Source organism: Tenrec ecaudatus, chromosome 11 (genome assembly GCF_050624435.1).
Source record: "Tenrec ecaudatus isolate mTenEca1 chromosome 11, mTenEca1.hap1, whole genome shotgun sequence".
Lineage (NCBI taxonomy): Eukaryota > Metazoa > Chordata > Mammalia > Afrosoricida > Tenrecidae > Tenrec > Tenrec ecaudatus.
In genome coordinates this window covers 16,846,619-16,860,376 of record NC_134540.1, presented here as the reverse complement: position 1 = coordinate 16,860,376, position 13,758 = coordinate 16,846,619, and the positions used below count along the sequence as shown (strand labels likewise).

The 13,758-nt window shown below is 37.3% G+C and overlaps 1 protein-coding gene across 14 annotated transcripts in view; it reads right to left on the bottom strand.

Moving 5' to 3' along the window:
- Positions 1-13,758, bottom strand: part of POSTN (periostin) — a 38,635-nt gene that overhangs the window by 21,535 nt on the left and 3,342 nt on the right. For all 14 annotated transcript variants that reach the window (XM_075562901.1, XM_075562904.1, XM_075562903.1 and 11 more), the window contains exons 3-11: positions 12,378-12,442; positions 10,097-10,254; positions 7,873-8,037; positions 6,924-7,070; positions 6,268-6,409; positions 4,772-4,984; positions 3,424-3,558; positions 2,160-2,308; positions 248-384 (exon numbers count right to left, since the gene is read on the bottom strand). In XM_075562901.1, the coding sequence (XP_075419016.1) occupies positions 248-384; positions 2,160-2,308; positions 3,424-3,558; positions 4,772-4,984; positions 6,268-6,409; positions 6,924-7,070; positions 7,873-8,037; positions 10,097-10,254; positions 12,378-12,442 (1,311 nt within the window). The remainder of the gene's footprint in view (positions 1-247; positions 385-2,159; positions 2,309-3,423; positions 3,559-4,771; positions 4,985-6,267; positions 6,410-6,923; positions 7,071-7,872; positions 8,038-10,096; positions 10,255-12,377; positions 12,443-13,758) is intronic.

Sequence of the window (13,758 nt, the reverse complement as noted above, 5' to 3'; positions counted from 1 at the left end):
AGTAAAAGAGGCCAGTAGCTTTTTGAATTTGTTTTTGTTTTGTCTCACAAAGTCATGATCTGTTGCACGTGGAAAGCAAAAGAAGTAGTGTTCAAGACATATTTCAGTTTTGAAACGTCCACGCCCACTTCTAAATTATGTTGTTAGTAAAACAAGAGGCTGAATGGCTTTTGTGATCTTAACTGAGCAACAAGAGAAAAGGCCCATTGGGCCATTGTCTGTGGAAGCTGAGCTGGTAAAAGCTCACCTAAAGCGCTTGTCCTGTTTTAGTCTGTCGTGTAGTGACTTCTCTGCTGGTTTGATGATCTCCCGGAATGTGTGAATAGCACCGTTTCTTCCTTGCTTGCTTCCTCTCACCATGCAGGCATTTTCAATGCAGACAGCCTAGCAAGGAAAAGAGATGTCTTACACTGAGACATGGCACAATAATAATAATTTACAAATGATCAAAGGTTCAAGAGAGAGGGAGGGGGCGGGAGGCAGGGGGGAAATGAGGAGCTGATACCCAGGGGTCAAGTAGAAAGAAAAGGTTTTGAAAATGATGATGGCAGCAAATGTACAAACGTGCTCGATACAATAGATGGATGCATGGACGGTGGTAAGAGTTGTATGAGCCCCCAATAAAAGGTTTTTTTAAAAAAGGAAAGAAAAGAGAGATATCTGTTCTCCATTTCCTTACTTTAAATGTCCTATGTGGATACAGATGAATAATTAAACTTCTAGACTGACACCCTCTGACCTCTTAGGCCACAGTAAATATGAGTAGCTTTTTCCTGTTTTGAATCCGATCTTACAGGTCTTGTTCAAATAGGTTTTCTACTGCTGGCAGAAAGGCCACCTCATGCATTCTGGCATTTAGCTTTGTCAGTAATTTCTGAAAATCTCATAGACTTCACTTCTAGTTTCTAGAATTCTCTCTGATGTCTAACTGTTCCTCCTAAATTCTTTTCAAAAAGCCAGACCACTTGCCATAGAGTGGCATTCAACTCCTGGGGACCTCCTGTGTGGCAGGGCGAGCTGGCTGGGTTCCAGGGGTTTTCAATGGCTGCGATCGATCGTTCAGATGTAGATCACTATGCCTTTCTTCTAAAGTATTTCTGGTTGGGTGGAAACTGTGAGCTTTTCAGTCAGTAGCTGATTATTTCAAAGTTTCTACCACCCAGGGACTTGCCACCATCTCTTTTAAGTCAATAATAAGAATAAAAGTTTCCAGAGACACCGGTACCCTCTGTGGTCTTTTACTCTTTTAGATTCAATTGAACAAAATTTACTTTATTGTCTTGACTATTTGATTTAATCAACTGTAAATCAAATCTGAGATTTAGTGACAGCATGTGAAAATATGCTTACGCATGATATAGGCCATTTTCCCAATCATTAAAATTGCATGTGTTGGTAAAATTGATTGTGGTGATGGTGGTACAACTTTTAAACATGATTGAACTATTGAATTACATGATATGTGAATTATAAGCAAATAAAAATGTTAACATTGCATGTGTTAGAAGAATGAGAATATAGTGACATGCATCTGTGTGTCACATACAATTCTAGATAAGTCTTCCTTGACTTCTAATGAATTTTATAAAATAAGAGCTGCATGTGTTATCTGGGCAGAAAGTGGATAGTACCACTGGTGTGCTGTATTTTTTATTTATTTCCCCTAGGTAAGGATTTTATAGAAATTTTCCTCCAGATAAAGATACATTTGAAGCATGTTAGAGGCTCCAGAAATCATCTCTACATGCCTCTTTAATCTTCAGTGTAATCCAAAAAGATTAAATTGTGAAGTAAAGCTTATTATAAAACATCTTAGTTAAGAACAGCAACCTACATATTTAATTCTAATGTTCTATCAATCAAATGATTGTGAGGCATTTTAGTGCTTTCTGAAGTTAAAATAAGTGATGTCATATAACAAGTTAATTGATAATAAACCGGGTGAAAATGATCTGAATTATTAATGCACAACATTTTTTATAAACTTTCCAAATAGTGTGTTTTCATCCAAAATTCAATTCCCTGATCTTCATCCTTTGTTGTTAAAGTCGCACCTAAGTATTCTGGGAAACATTTTCGGTAGCAACGTTCTCTGACACATGTTTTTGCTTTGGCATTGATGTCAGTGGGGCCACTTGGTCTCGCTCTGAATCACTTACTGTGCGATACACAAAGACTCTGAGCTGTTTGCCTCCAATGGTCTCAAGTACTTGTCCATTGTAAAGTTCATTCAGGTCAACCTTTACTTTCAATATGTGATTCTGCAAAATCAATTTAAGAAGGCGCTGATCCATTCTCAGAGTATCATCTATAAATAAAAAAGAGAGCATTATTACACTTCCCCTTAAAAAATGAAATCAGGAAGGTGTCTCTTCCCTGGATACTCTTGACATTATAGATCCTACAGGCATATAATGCTTGGGTCAATTAAAGGTTTAAGATTGGAAATTCTCTTCCCCAGTGAAAAAACTGTGAGCTAGTATGTCCAGTGACCAGTACATTGTCTTAATCAGCTCAAATAGTGGACTTAGTCTCTGTAAGGGCTACCTGGTTTTATGGTGGCCATCAGCAATACCCAAATATTACTGCTGGCCAAACTCCTCCCCAAAATTATATATCTGTGCAACACACCTATTCATTTCTGTCAATTAGATATTCAATGGACTCACTTTTGATGAACTATTAGCAAATTCATTTTTTATTATTGGGAATAGAAGATACACAACCTCTTAAGGGTGTGTTGGTGCCAACATAGATGAGCATCACTATTACAAATGAAAACAGCACGATCAAGGATTTTTTGCTAACAAATAATTTTCTATCTCATTATTTAATATTTGGAAAATGTGAAAAAAGTAACACTTGCATTTTTTATTTAATAGACATAGCTTAATGTAAACACAGCTACATAAAATATTTCTTTGGAAAAAAGCAATAGATTTCTTTAGTCTAAACATTGTCTCTAAATATAAACTGCTAGGTGAAATACTTTTATACATCACATAATAATTTGAAAGTATGTGATAGTCTCTCATTTTCTATCTATAATATGAGGTAAAATTATCCCTTTTCATTTCTAAGCTTTATGATGTTGCTATCGAAGAAACAAACTAGATTTAGTTATCTTCAGATTTATTAATGTAGTGATCTGAGTGTTGTAAAGACGATTATCTTCACAGAATGACGGAATTCCCTATATCATGAACTTTCATGGCCTCATGATTCATTTCACTCCCTATTCATTATCATGAAACTGTTGGCATGACAGACAGGCTAACAGAGACAGCATCGTTCTGACTCATCGTATATGTAGCACATGTAGCAACTTATCAACCCCTGGCAAAACTTCTATTATTTCTCAGGGCAAGTGATCACAGGGCAGTGGCAAGTTGTGGGAGGGAGAAGAGCAAAACCCAGACATACCAGAAAATGCATTATTCACAGGTGCCAGCAGAGTATATTGTCCTTCCGGCCTTAGAGAAGATGCCAAGCCCAATTGGGCCACGAGGTCTGTGAAAGTGGTTTGCTGATTTCCAGCCAGCTCAATGACTTGCTTGGCTGCAAAAGAAACCATCACCATCACATCACTGTCATCAGTGCTGTTATCATCACGATATGAGTAGTAAATACATCCTTGGTTGTGTTCTCATACGACAAGCTATTTATTGCATCAATGCCATCAATGCATCAATTTCGTTTTAGGCATCAATTTTATTTTATGCATCAATGACATCTTGCCTTTCCCGGAAAAGAGGGTATCAGCTTCCCTTTCATGGCTTTGATGAACCACAAAAAATTTTCACAAGGAGAATACCTCTGTTTTCTGATCTTCCATTTTCTTTTTTCCTCTATTGCTCATCGTGCTTGGTCAAGTGGAGGGGCAAAGAAAAATTGGAAGGCCCTCAGCAAGCTAGATTGACAAGTTGTTGCAACAATGGGCTCAAGCATAGCAACCTCGTTGAGGATGGGACAGTGCTGGGCAGCGTTTGATTCTGGTGTGCATAGGCTCCCTATGGGTCCACGCTGGTTTGATGATACCTAACAAATCATCATCCACAAATGTTCTCTACCCTTGTGACTATCACAGCTTTCATTCATCCAAGTCTATTTGGTTGTATCTTTACTTGTTGTTGTTTACTCAAAACACTTCCGGTCACTGTGAGAATTGATATGACTGTTGCTGCTATGGTTAGTGCCACCAAGTTGGCTCTGTTTCTTGGCAGCCCCACAGCCAACAGCACCAAGTGGCCAGTCCTGCCCATCTCCTGCATCGTTCGTATGCCTCAGTGCACTGTGGCAACCCCTGTGCTTTTTGAGTGTCTTCAGTCTCCGGGGTTCATTTTCCAGTACTGTATTGAACAATAGTTTTAGTTGCTGTTGGTTAATTGTCAGAAGTAGATCACCAGGATTTCCTTCCCGGTCTAGCTGCTCCACTCAGACCCACCCACAGTGGAAGCCCTGTTAGTATTCAAAAGTCACTGGGATAGTTTCCAGCAGCATCGTAAGCTATCGCAGTTTGGCAAGGTGGCAGAGAGGTGGGGGCTTATAAATGCTAGGCCTTAGAAACCCAGGAAAGCCAATGTTCCATTTATGGACTGTAATTAGACAGCCTGATGACTCGGTCCCCAGTTCACTGTTTACTTCTTGTGTGTGCCTCACATTCCATTCTTTATACTGCACAACCATCATTCATGCACTTACTGGGAGTCACTCTTGAGTCACCATACTTGGTCAATAGCATTTAGAAGCAGAATGTGAAAGTGTTGCTCACCAGAATCAGGGATCAGGACCTCATCAATCAAGTGGATGACACCGTTATTTGTCACAATGTCTTTTTTGTTCACCATTTTGATTCCATTGACTGTTATGCTGTCACCATCACATCCTATTTCAATTGTGTTTCCTTCCAGGGTTTCAAAGACTGCTCCACCCATAATGGCCTCAGAACACTGGAGCGTGTTTAAGATGTGATACTTCATCAAAGCTGGGGGACAAGATACAAAGAACAACCATTCAGATCAAAGGGAATGAAGGATATTTTTCTTAAACATATGTCTCATTATGGAAGATGAGAGCACTAAGAAATTCAGTAACTGTCTAATACCTCAGGATGGACTGTATGCGTATAATGTCTTACTGTTTAGGTTTTGGAATATGTTGCTTGTCGTTGGTTGTTTGCTTGTCATTAGCGATACGACAGCAGCATTTCAACTCAATGTGATGAGGGGGACACGTGACGATCTGCCTAAGGTAATCCTTTGTTCAGTAGTGAAAAAGTATTAGGCTGAATGTAGCAGGTCAAATTTCAGCTAACAGAATAAGGTATGGTGAAGCGCAACAATGTAAAAGCAATATGGATTACGGTTTCACAATACCTGAAAAGCTATTTATTATTGACAGTGGAGTTATTTCTGACTCGTGGTGATCCCAAATGTATCAGAGACTTGTGTTTAAGGTAGTTTTCAATGGTTGGGACCTTTTGTAAGTAGAACGCCAGCCCTGACTTCTGAGTGAATTCTACCACAATCCTATTGGTTCGTGGCCAACAGTATTAATCATTTTACCACCCAAGGACTAACAGTTCCCAAAAGCCTAAATAGTATTTTGCATTAACTGTTCATAACAGAATATCTATATGTGACTTGTAAGAGGATTTAACAGAAGTTGAGGATAAGTCCCTAAGCGCAAATCTAGAAAGCAGCTCAAATGAAGATAATTTCTCTAAGGATTCTGATGATTGGGAGGAATTCTTTCATAATTATATCTACATTTAGGTCTTTAAAATTTCTCACTTAAAATTGATTAAATGTGTTTTTAAATCAAGAGTAAATGGTGTATAAAACATATTTTAAAATAGAGAATTTGGAAAGAAGTCAATTTTTCTGTATCATCCTAAATAAGCACCCAAGAGAACCATGCAGTTTTCTCAATTCAAATGTCATCTAGCACTAAGAATTCAAAACATTGCCTAAAATGCTAATTGAATAAAATTTTGATGAGTTCATATTTATTTTTAACTCTTGTTTTCAGTGATTGCTGAACATGGGTCACCACAGGAATGTGACCTGTAGGATTGCCTCACTAGTTAAGAATCACATTCTATCACCTCTCTCAAGGATTAGTTATTGAGAGTTTTTATTGTCCATCTCAGAATAAAGCCTGTTCTTTGTCTTTGCTTATCAAAGCATTGGCATGAATGGGTCTTTAAAATTGTTTCCTTTTCTTCCCGATATTTTAGGAAGTTTTTGAGAGGGGACAGTTCAGTACCTTCAGATGCCACTTTGTCGCCCATGATCCTTTCTAGGACACCCCGTGGGAGTTTCTCAAAAGCCTCGTTGGTGGGAGCAAAGAGGGTAAAGTGACCGTCTCTTCCAAGGGCCTCCAATATGTCCGATGTAATAGCGGCTGCCTGAAACACAAGTGTATGTTTTAGACGCTTTCATATTGCAAATCCCAGAGAGGACAGCAACGCTCTGAGCCTAGTCCATGTCTGGCACCTGATCTTCACCAAAGAGAGCTCTTCTCGTTAGAGCTTTAAAACATGGCCCTCTTTGGGCACAAACAATTGTGCTTTCTTTCTAACTTTCCTGAAATTGTTTTCAAGAATGGGAGTCCTGCCAGTGTTAATGGGACTATAGCAATAAGCAGCGGTACATGTCCTAACCGAAAGGAGCATTTCCCGAAGCAGTGAGTTGTCCCAGGGACAGAACTAAACATTCTTTATCAAGTCCACCTCAATATTATTATTTTAGCTGATGAGATCATCTTTCCTGGGTAAAATTAAAAGCCTTATTGCAATAAATACATTTCATACACTTTGGCCAGATTTATTTAATAACATATTTATTGTTCTTGGACTTTGATAGAGAAAGAAGAAGCATTCCAAAGCTTGAAGTCAATCTGCTATTACATCTTGTACTTACTCTAAAGGATGAGAGGTCATCTTCGGCTTCAATGAAGTCTTGAATGGAGGTGCCGATTTGCGTAAGGACGCGGTCAATGACATGGACGACACCATTTGTTGCGATCTGGTTCCCGTGGATGATTCGAGCGCAGTTGACGGTGACGACCTGTAATTTGTTTGACAATCAAGGGTAAAAAAGTCAGTTATGCCATAACCACTGACAGTGCAACCTCCCCGAGTTTTTTATTTGTAGTAATAAATGCAACACGAAGGACCTGCTGTTTTGAATATTAGTGCTAAGGGTGAAGATTTACAAATTGGTTTGTCTTGAAAAAAAAAAGACAAGAAAATAAAACCACTTGAGAACCCATTTAACTTATCTAAAATTATATGGGACATCTTTAAAAATTTGCTCTTTCAGTAGCAATACTCATTGTTTTTATTCTCTCCTTTTAATAGAGATAACCTTGAACTATTTTAATGTACATGAGTGTATTATAGAAAGAAGTCAATCTAATTAATTCCTAGAATAAATTCTGTATAAATGTGTGATTAGTTATATTTCAAATACTGCCTCCTACTTTATCCTTTATCTCCCTTTGAAATTTTATTTTTGAATGAGCCTGTGCTCTTCTTGGCAATTTGCCACAAAGACTTTCTTATCCCAAAACATAGAGGCCTATCAGTAGAAAAGCCAGAGACTGGATGATATATATATTCTTTAACTAACATATATATCTGAATAGAAAGTATATTTAAACACATTAACTAGTAAACATTTCTTTGTACTAGCATTAAGCCCACTGTCAATGAACTGTACCTCAAATCACTCTTTCACAGTCATTCTTTAGGGGAGAGCAGTCTCCCCTCTTTCTCACTATATTTATTATATCTCTGAACACTATACAGAAGGTGCAGACAGTATAAAGATGTAACTGAGAAATCCAATGTTTACTAATGTTACATACCCCATTAGGATAATGATTAATGAAAAGCCCCAAATTATTGTACATGGAAGGAACCACCATGCCATTTTTTAAGTCCTTGGTCAGCATCCTCTTATTGACCATGTGGCTGTGTAAAGCATTCAGCAGCTCGACATTCACATTGCTCTCCAAACCTCGACGGATATCCTAGGAAAAAGCGAGGGACGGAAGTTTACTGTATGGTTATTTATTCGTAGAGTTCTTTGACTCATATTATGTCTACTTTTCCATTACTTTCTGATTGTTTTCTGACATAAATACCCTAAAGTGACTTTACATCAATCAATTAGGAATTTTTAAAATCCAGGTACCCAGTTAAAAATAATGAGTCTGACAGAGTTACTGCACATTGCTAGTCTTACAGCCTTTGCGTCTGTCCGTATGCACAGTGAGTGTGTGCGCAGCAGGACAAGGCATGGCGTGGCCTTGCACCAGCTTCCTAATTGTTGCTGTGCTGGAACATAGAACAGAGTTGTAGCCTGTGGCAGTCCATCTCATTGATGTTCTTCTTTTTCTCTGGCCATTGACTTTAGCAAGCAGGGGACTGGTTCCTCCTGATAATATGTGCAAGAACGTGAGATTAAGGTTCTCTATCTTTGTTTCTAAGAAGCATTTTGTTTAGACTTCTTCCAAGACAGAAGTCTTCATTCTTCTGGGAGTCCATAGCACCGAAGGCTGAGTACTTGAGAGAACAAAAGCAGTGGAGCCTATATGCTTACAAGGGCACTTGAAACAAGTCGAAGAAATACCCCATTCTCTTTAAAGTTCATTTTCCCCGTGAACTCTTTGAAGCCCCCACACATATATAGAGAGATTTAACTAAAGAAAAAGGTTCAAATGGCTGTAGGGGCTGGTAAGTCCCACGATTGTGAGTTAGGTGTCATGTTGGAGATTTCTCCTGACTCACACAGTCACAGGCATGGATGGCCTAAGGAATGGAGGGTCAGAGAGTAGGCTACCGACTTATGAGCTGCAGAGCCTGACAAATCCACCATTGGCAGGTAAGATGGTAACCTGCTGACACACAGGCTGCAGAGGCTAAGGAACATCAAGATAAACAGGCAGCACGTCAGGCCACTGGCTCAAGTTCAAAGAACCAGAGTGGCCAGAAGATAACAGTCCAGATGGAGAATCCAGATTGAATAAAAAGCAAGAGAACTTTGGCAGATCATCCATATATTGGAATCAGGTCGTAGACCGAGGGAATTTCCTTGCAACTGACTGGTTACTCGGAGCAGATCTCATCATGGAAGTGATTACATTATATCAAAATCATCATGAGGAACGAATACATCCAAGGTGTAAAACCATTGGGAAGAATGACTTAGTGATGTTGACACACAATCCTAACCATCACAGATGATACATTTAATGTTCTGTCAATACCATAATTCAAAGGCATTGATTCTTCTTTGATATTTTTAATTCATTGGTCATAAATATCAGATGGCATTAATAGAATTTTTAAAGTTTTGTGGGACAATAATGAAGGGGACTTTGACAACTCAGAAAGCAGTAAATTAAATATGTAATGGAAATTCACTGAAGATTTGAAGCCACAAAGCATAATGATTTAGTTTGGTAATGCTTAGCAGAAATGACAGTATTAGCTAGGAAACAATTCAATCACTTTAAACCGAATTCAAAATATGCCTCACTAACACTAACGGGAAAGAATTGGAAAAAGAAGAGGTAAAGATGACTGCCAATTTTCAAATCTGAACAGTGAATGATTGATACTGTTAATTATGGAAGTGAAAAGCATAGAAGAGGAATTTTTTTACTGTAATTAAGAAAATGGAATGTAATTTAGATAGTTTTTCAACATAAAATGCAAATGAAACACTTAAAAATAAACTAAGATTTTCATAAGAAATATTCTTCTGGAATTCTAGGGGGAAACAACACAAGAAATGCATATTTCAAAGTTATGTACACTTAAATGATAGTTGAAGCCCTCAGTAGTGTATATAAAGATGAGATTTGCCTTCCAGGGGAAACTTTAATTAGATCTCTTCTTACGCCAGAAGGTAGGTGACTTAATCACAAGTGACAGCAATATTCTTAAAGTAGGAGGGTTAAAAATAAGCCACACCAATGGCTATCAAGTTGATTTCTTTTTATGGATACTATACAGTTTAATATTTGTTTCAAATACATTAAAATGAACTAATGGTAAAAATGATTATAGTGAGAAAAGAGTTACCGAATCCAAGTTGTCCCACGCTTCATTGCTGGGTGCAAAGTATGTGAAAGACCCCTTTCCTTCTATCTCTTCCCTCAGTTTGGAGAGATCAGAGTAGTACTGTGTTTTGGTTGCTCCCACAATGCCCAGAGTACCATAAACATGGTCAATAGGCATAACTGAAATAATCAAAACATTAATAAAGGGTTAGTATAGTTTTTCCAAAATACTATTGTTTTTGCATTAAGTATCTTGATGCGTTTAACTGAACAACTTAGCAATAACATTCTATGCACCAACTCTTTATGAAAGTTATCTTTGAGTATCAAATAGTAAAGTACACTTTACAACCATTATTTCATATACTCTCATGTTGAGGGAAATATATTGAATTACCATTCTAGTTTGGTTTATTTAGTTTTGAATTTTGATGTGTCAAAACATTAAAAGTTTAATGTTTATGATCAGACGTTTCTTATTTATTTCAATAGAAAAATAATGAGATATTATGCACACTTCATTGAGAATAAGGACAATAATTTCCATTCTGTTGGCTGATGACCTTTAATCATATGATAAGATCAGGTACAGGAATAGATATTTTATAATATTGGATCCCTTAAAGATACATGGAGACCTGATTATTTTCATCCTAATAGGAAAGGGCTAAAGGAAAGCATGTCACTCTTCCAAAATCAGCTTCTGCCCCTCAAGGGAGAAGGACGTGGAGTAATGTCAGTGCAAAGGGGCATTAGGTGTGACACAGTCAACTTACTGTTGTCTCTTTAAGATTTGAAATCAGTGCTATTTAGATAATATCGTGGGAGGGATTAGGTATCACATTTGTGAATCCACAAAGACTCGATGAGGAAACTGAACATTTAAATGATAAAGTTAAGATTTAAAAGGATTTTAAAAGAATGAGGAAAATGAGTCAGAATTAACAAAGTTAAGATGTACCTTAAGTTTTAAACTTAAGTCACACACACAAATCCTAGAGACAGCCCCCAAGTTGATAGTATTCATGTTTAAAAAACGTATAGTTACTCTTAATTGATTTTAAACACCAGATGAGCTAATAATAGGGCATGGTTATCAACTGTATTAATTGAAGTGAGTGAGTGAGTGAGTACATGAGTGTGTGTGTGTGTGTGTGTGTGTGTGTTTGTGCATGTGTGTGTCAAAAGACTTCAAAAAGCCCAGGGAAAAAATTCCATAATCCCTTAATAAAATTTTTCCACAAGCCCTTTGACATCCCCTCATACATATTAAAACACACACACATAAAGGGACTTTATAATTTATATAAAGAGGACATCAAAAATTTTATGAAAAATGGAATTACATGCTAAAGTGATTTTTTACATAAGATTTAAAAAATTGTATGTGTGTATGCATATGTATACATCTACATGCAGTTGCAATGCATATATATATAACAGAGAGGTATGTGCATATATACATATCTCTCTCTAGCTATGCCAGCTATTTATATGAAACAGTTGCCACTGAGTTGCTGCTGACTCGTGACGAGCCGCTGTGTGTAAAGAAGGGTTATGTTCCACAAGGTTTCAAATGACTGATTTTTCAGAAGTAGATGTCCCAACTTTTATTCCAAGGCACTTCTAGGTGGACTTGAACTTCCAACTTAAATTATTAGTGTAGAATTGTGTGTGAACTATGTGTACCACCCAGGGACTCCAAACCAAAGTAGAGAGTCCTCAAAAGGTGAGAAAAGGCGAGGTCTTGGTCAACAGTCCTCTGAGATGACATTCAGGAAAGTCTCTGCACTGGAGACTTTCCGTGAGAGGGTGCCCATGTTGGTGAGGACTCCAGAGTCCACGCCACCCTGGAAGCACCAGGGATTATTAGTCCAAAGAAGAGAAGATTCTAGTGGGGGAGAAAGTTAGTTGGGAAAGGGTCATGATAATGGGCAAAGGCAATTTTTTGACTGCTTTTTCAAAGAGGAAATAGATGAACTGTTACCCACTCCCACCCTGTCTACTGGGCAGAGCTTCTTAAGCTACATTTCAAAACCAAGAACCTTCTAGAAGAAGTCTTCAACAAGAGAAAATCATTTCTTGCCAACAGCAGCTCCTTGTTTCTAAACAAGTTCAAAGACATGGAAGTTTTAGGTGGTAGGGGTTTTTATTCTTGCAGGGAAGTGGAACTACTTTAAACTTATGGCTACAGTCACGCAAGTAGTAATGCCCAGCATCCACTGTTTAGGCAATGGTTTCATGTTTTGTTACCACAGTACATTTTAATAAATAGTGATTTAATAAGTAATAATTGAGATTACCTGCTGGGCAGCCTTTCATACCTTCCATTCTCATATAGCCAGGGCAGCATTCATACACCACGGTCCTGTATGTTGGAATAAAATTAGTATTAGGGGCTTAAATAGGATATGTTTTGACATACATTTAGATAAACATATCATTTATTTGCCATGATTTCTTTTTTGAACATCTAGAAATCACGGTTTTTGCTTGTGTGCTTTTGTGGCTTCACATCATTCGAATTGGTTTTGTTTCTCTCCACGGGGCCTGAGCATCGTGAAAAGATCTTAAGATCTAGATTTACCTAAAAAAAGTGAGTTTTTCCCCGGTCTGTCATTTGGTAGATGTGTGACATTGAGCAAGTAATTTCAAGGATAAGAGCTCTTTAATATGAATAATAACTGAAATATGTCCTCTTAGGGTATTTGTAAATCTCAACATGATTTTGAAGCTAAAAGGAACTCAGATTTTTAATTAGTGAAAGTTATTAGAAACATCAGAAAGCATATTAGCCCATTTCAAATACATGAAATGCGATGTAGTGGATAATTAAAAGAACTATTTTGTTAGAATTAATTAAATTAATTAATTAATTATATTAGATTCCAGAATGTCTTTAAATTTTTATTTTACAAGCACTTGAATAATTTAAATAAATTTGATTTGTTACTCAAGTACACATTTTAAGAAAATGCTATGTCTTGGTCCAAAGACTGATTACAATTGTATTAAGTAAAATAATGATTCCAAGGAATATTGTTAGCTTAATACACATTTCTACACAAAATGCTAATAAAATACAAGAATCAGCCTTAATATAAAGATTTTAATTCACCAGATAGTATAAAATTCAAAAGCAGTGAAAATGATATCCAGTGATAGAACAATATGGCCCTCAGAGTCACTTTTTTATTTTCAGAGTTGATACTTTAAAGATAAAAAAAGTAGCTGTTCCAGGGGAGTATTTTTGAGACTGGAGACTGAAAACTCTATGTTTCCACTAGTGGGACATATTTTCAGTGTGACCCGTCTTGTGTAAAGACATATTGTTCGATAAAGCAGAGGAACAACGGAAAAGCGAAAGACCTTTAAGAAACCTTGATACAGGGGCTTCAACCATGGGCTCAAATTTAAGAACAATGATCAGGACGGAGTAGAACTGGGCAGTGGTTGCCTCTGTTGCACACAGAGTCTATGAATCAGAGCTGACTCGATAGCACCTAACAACCACAACGATAACTGAACAAAGGATATATTGTAATGTCTGTGGCTTTTTTTTAAGTCAAGTTTTAAAGTAGGGATTAAAAAATAAATCCAGAAAGAATCTTGGCGTATGCTTTGTACAAGTCGTAGCATCTCAAAAATACTTAATTGGTTTAAGTAAGATTATATCACACTTCA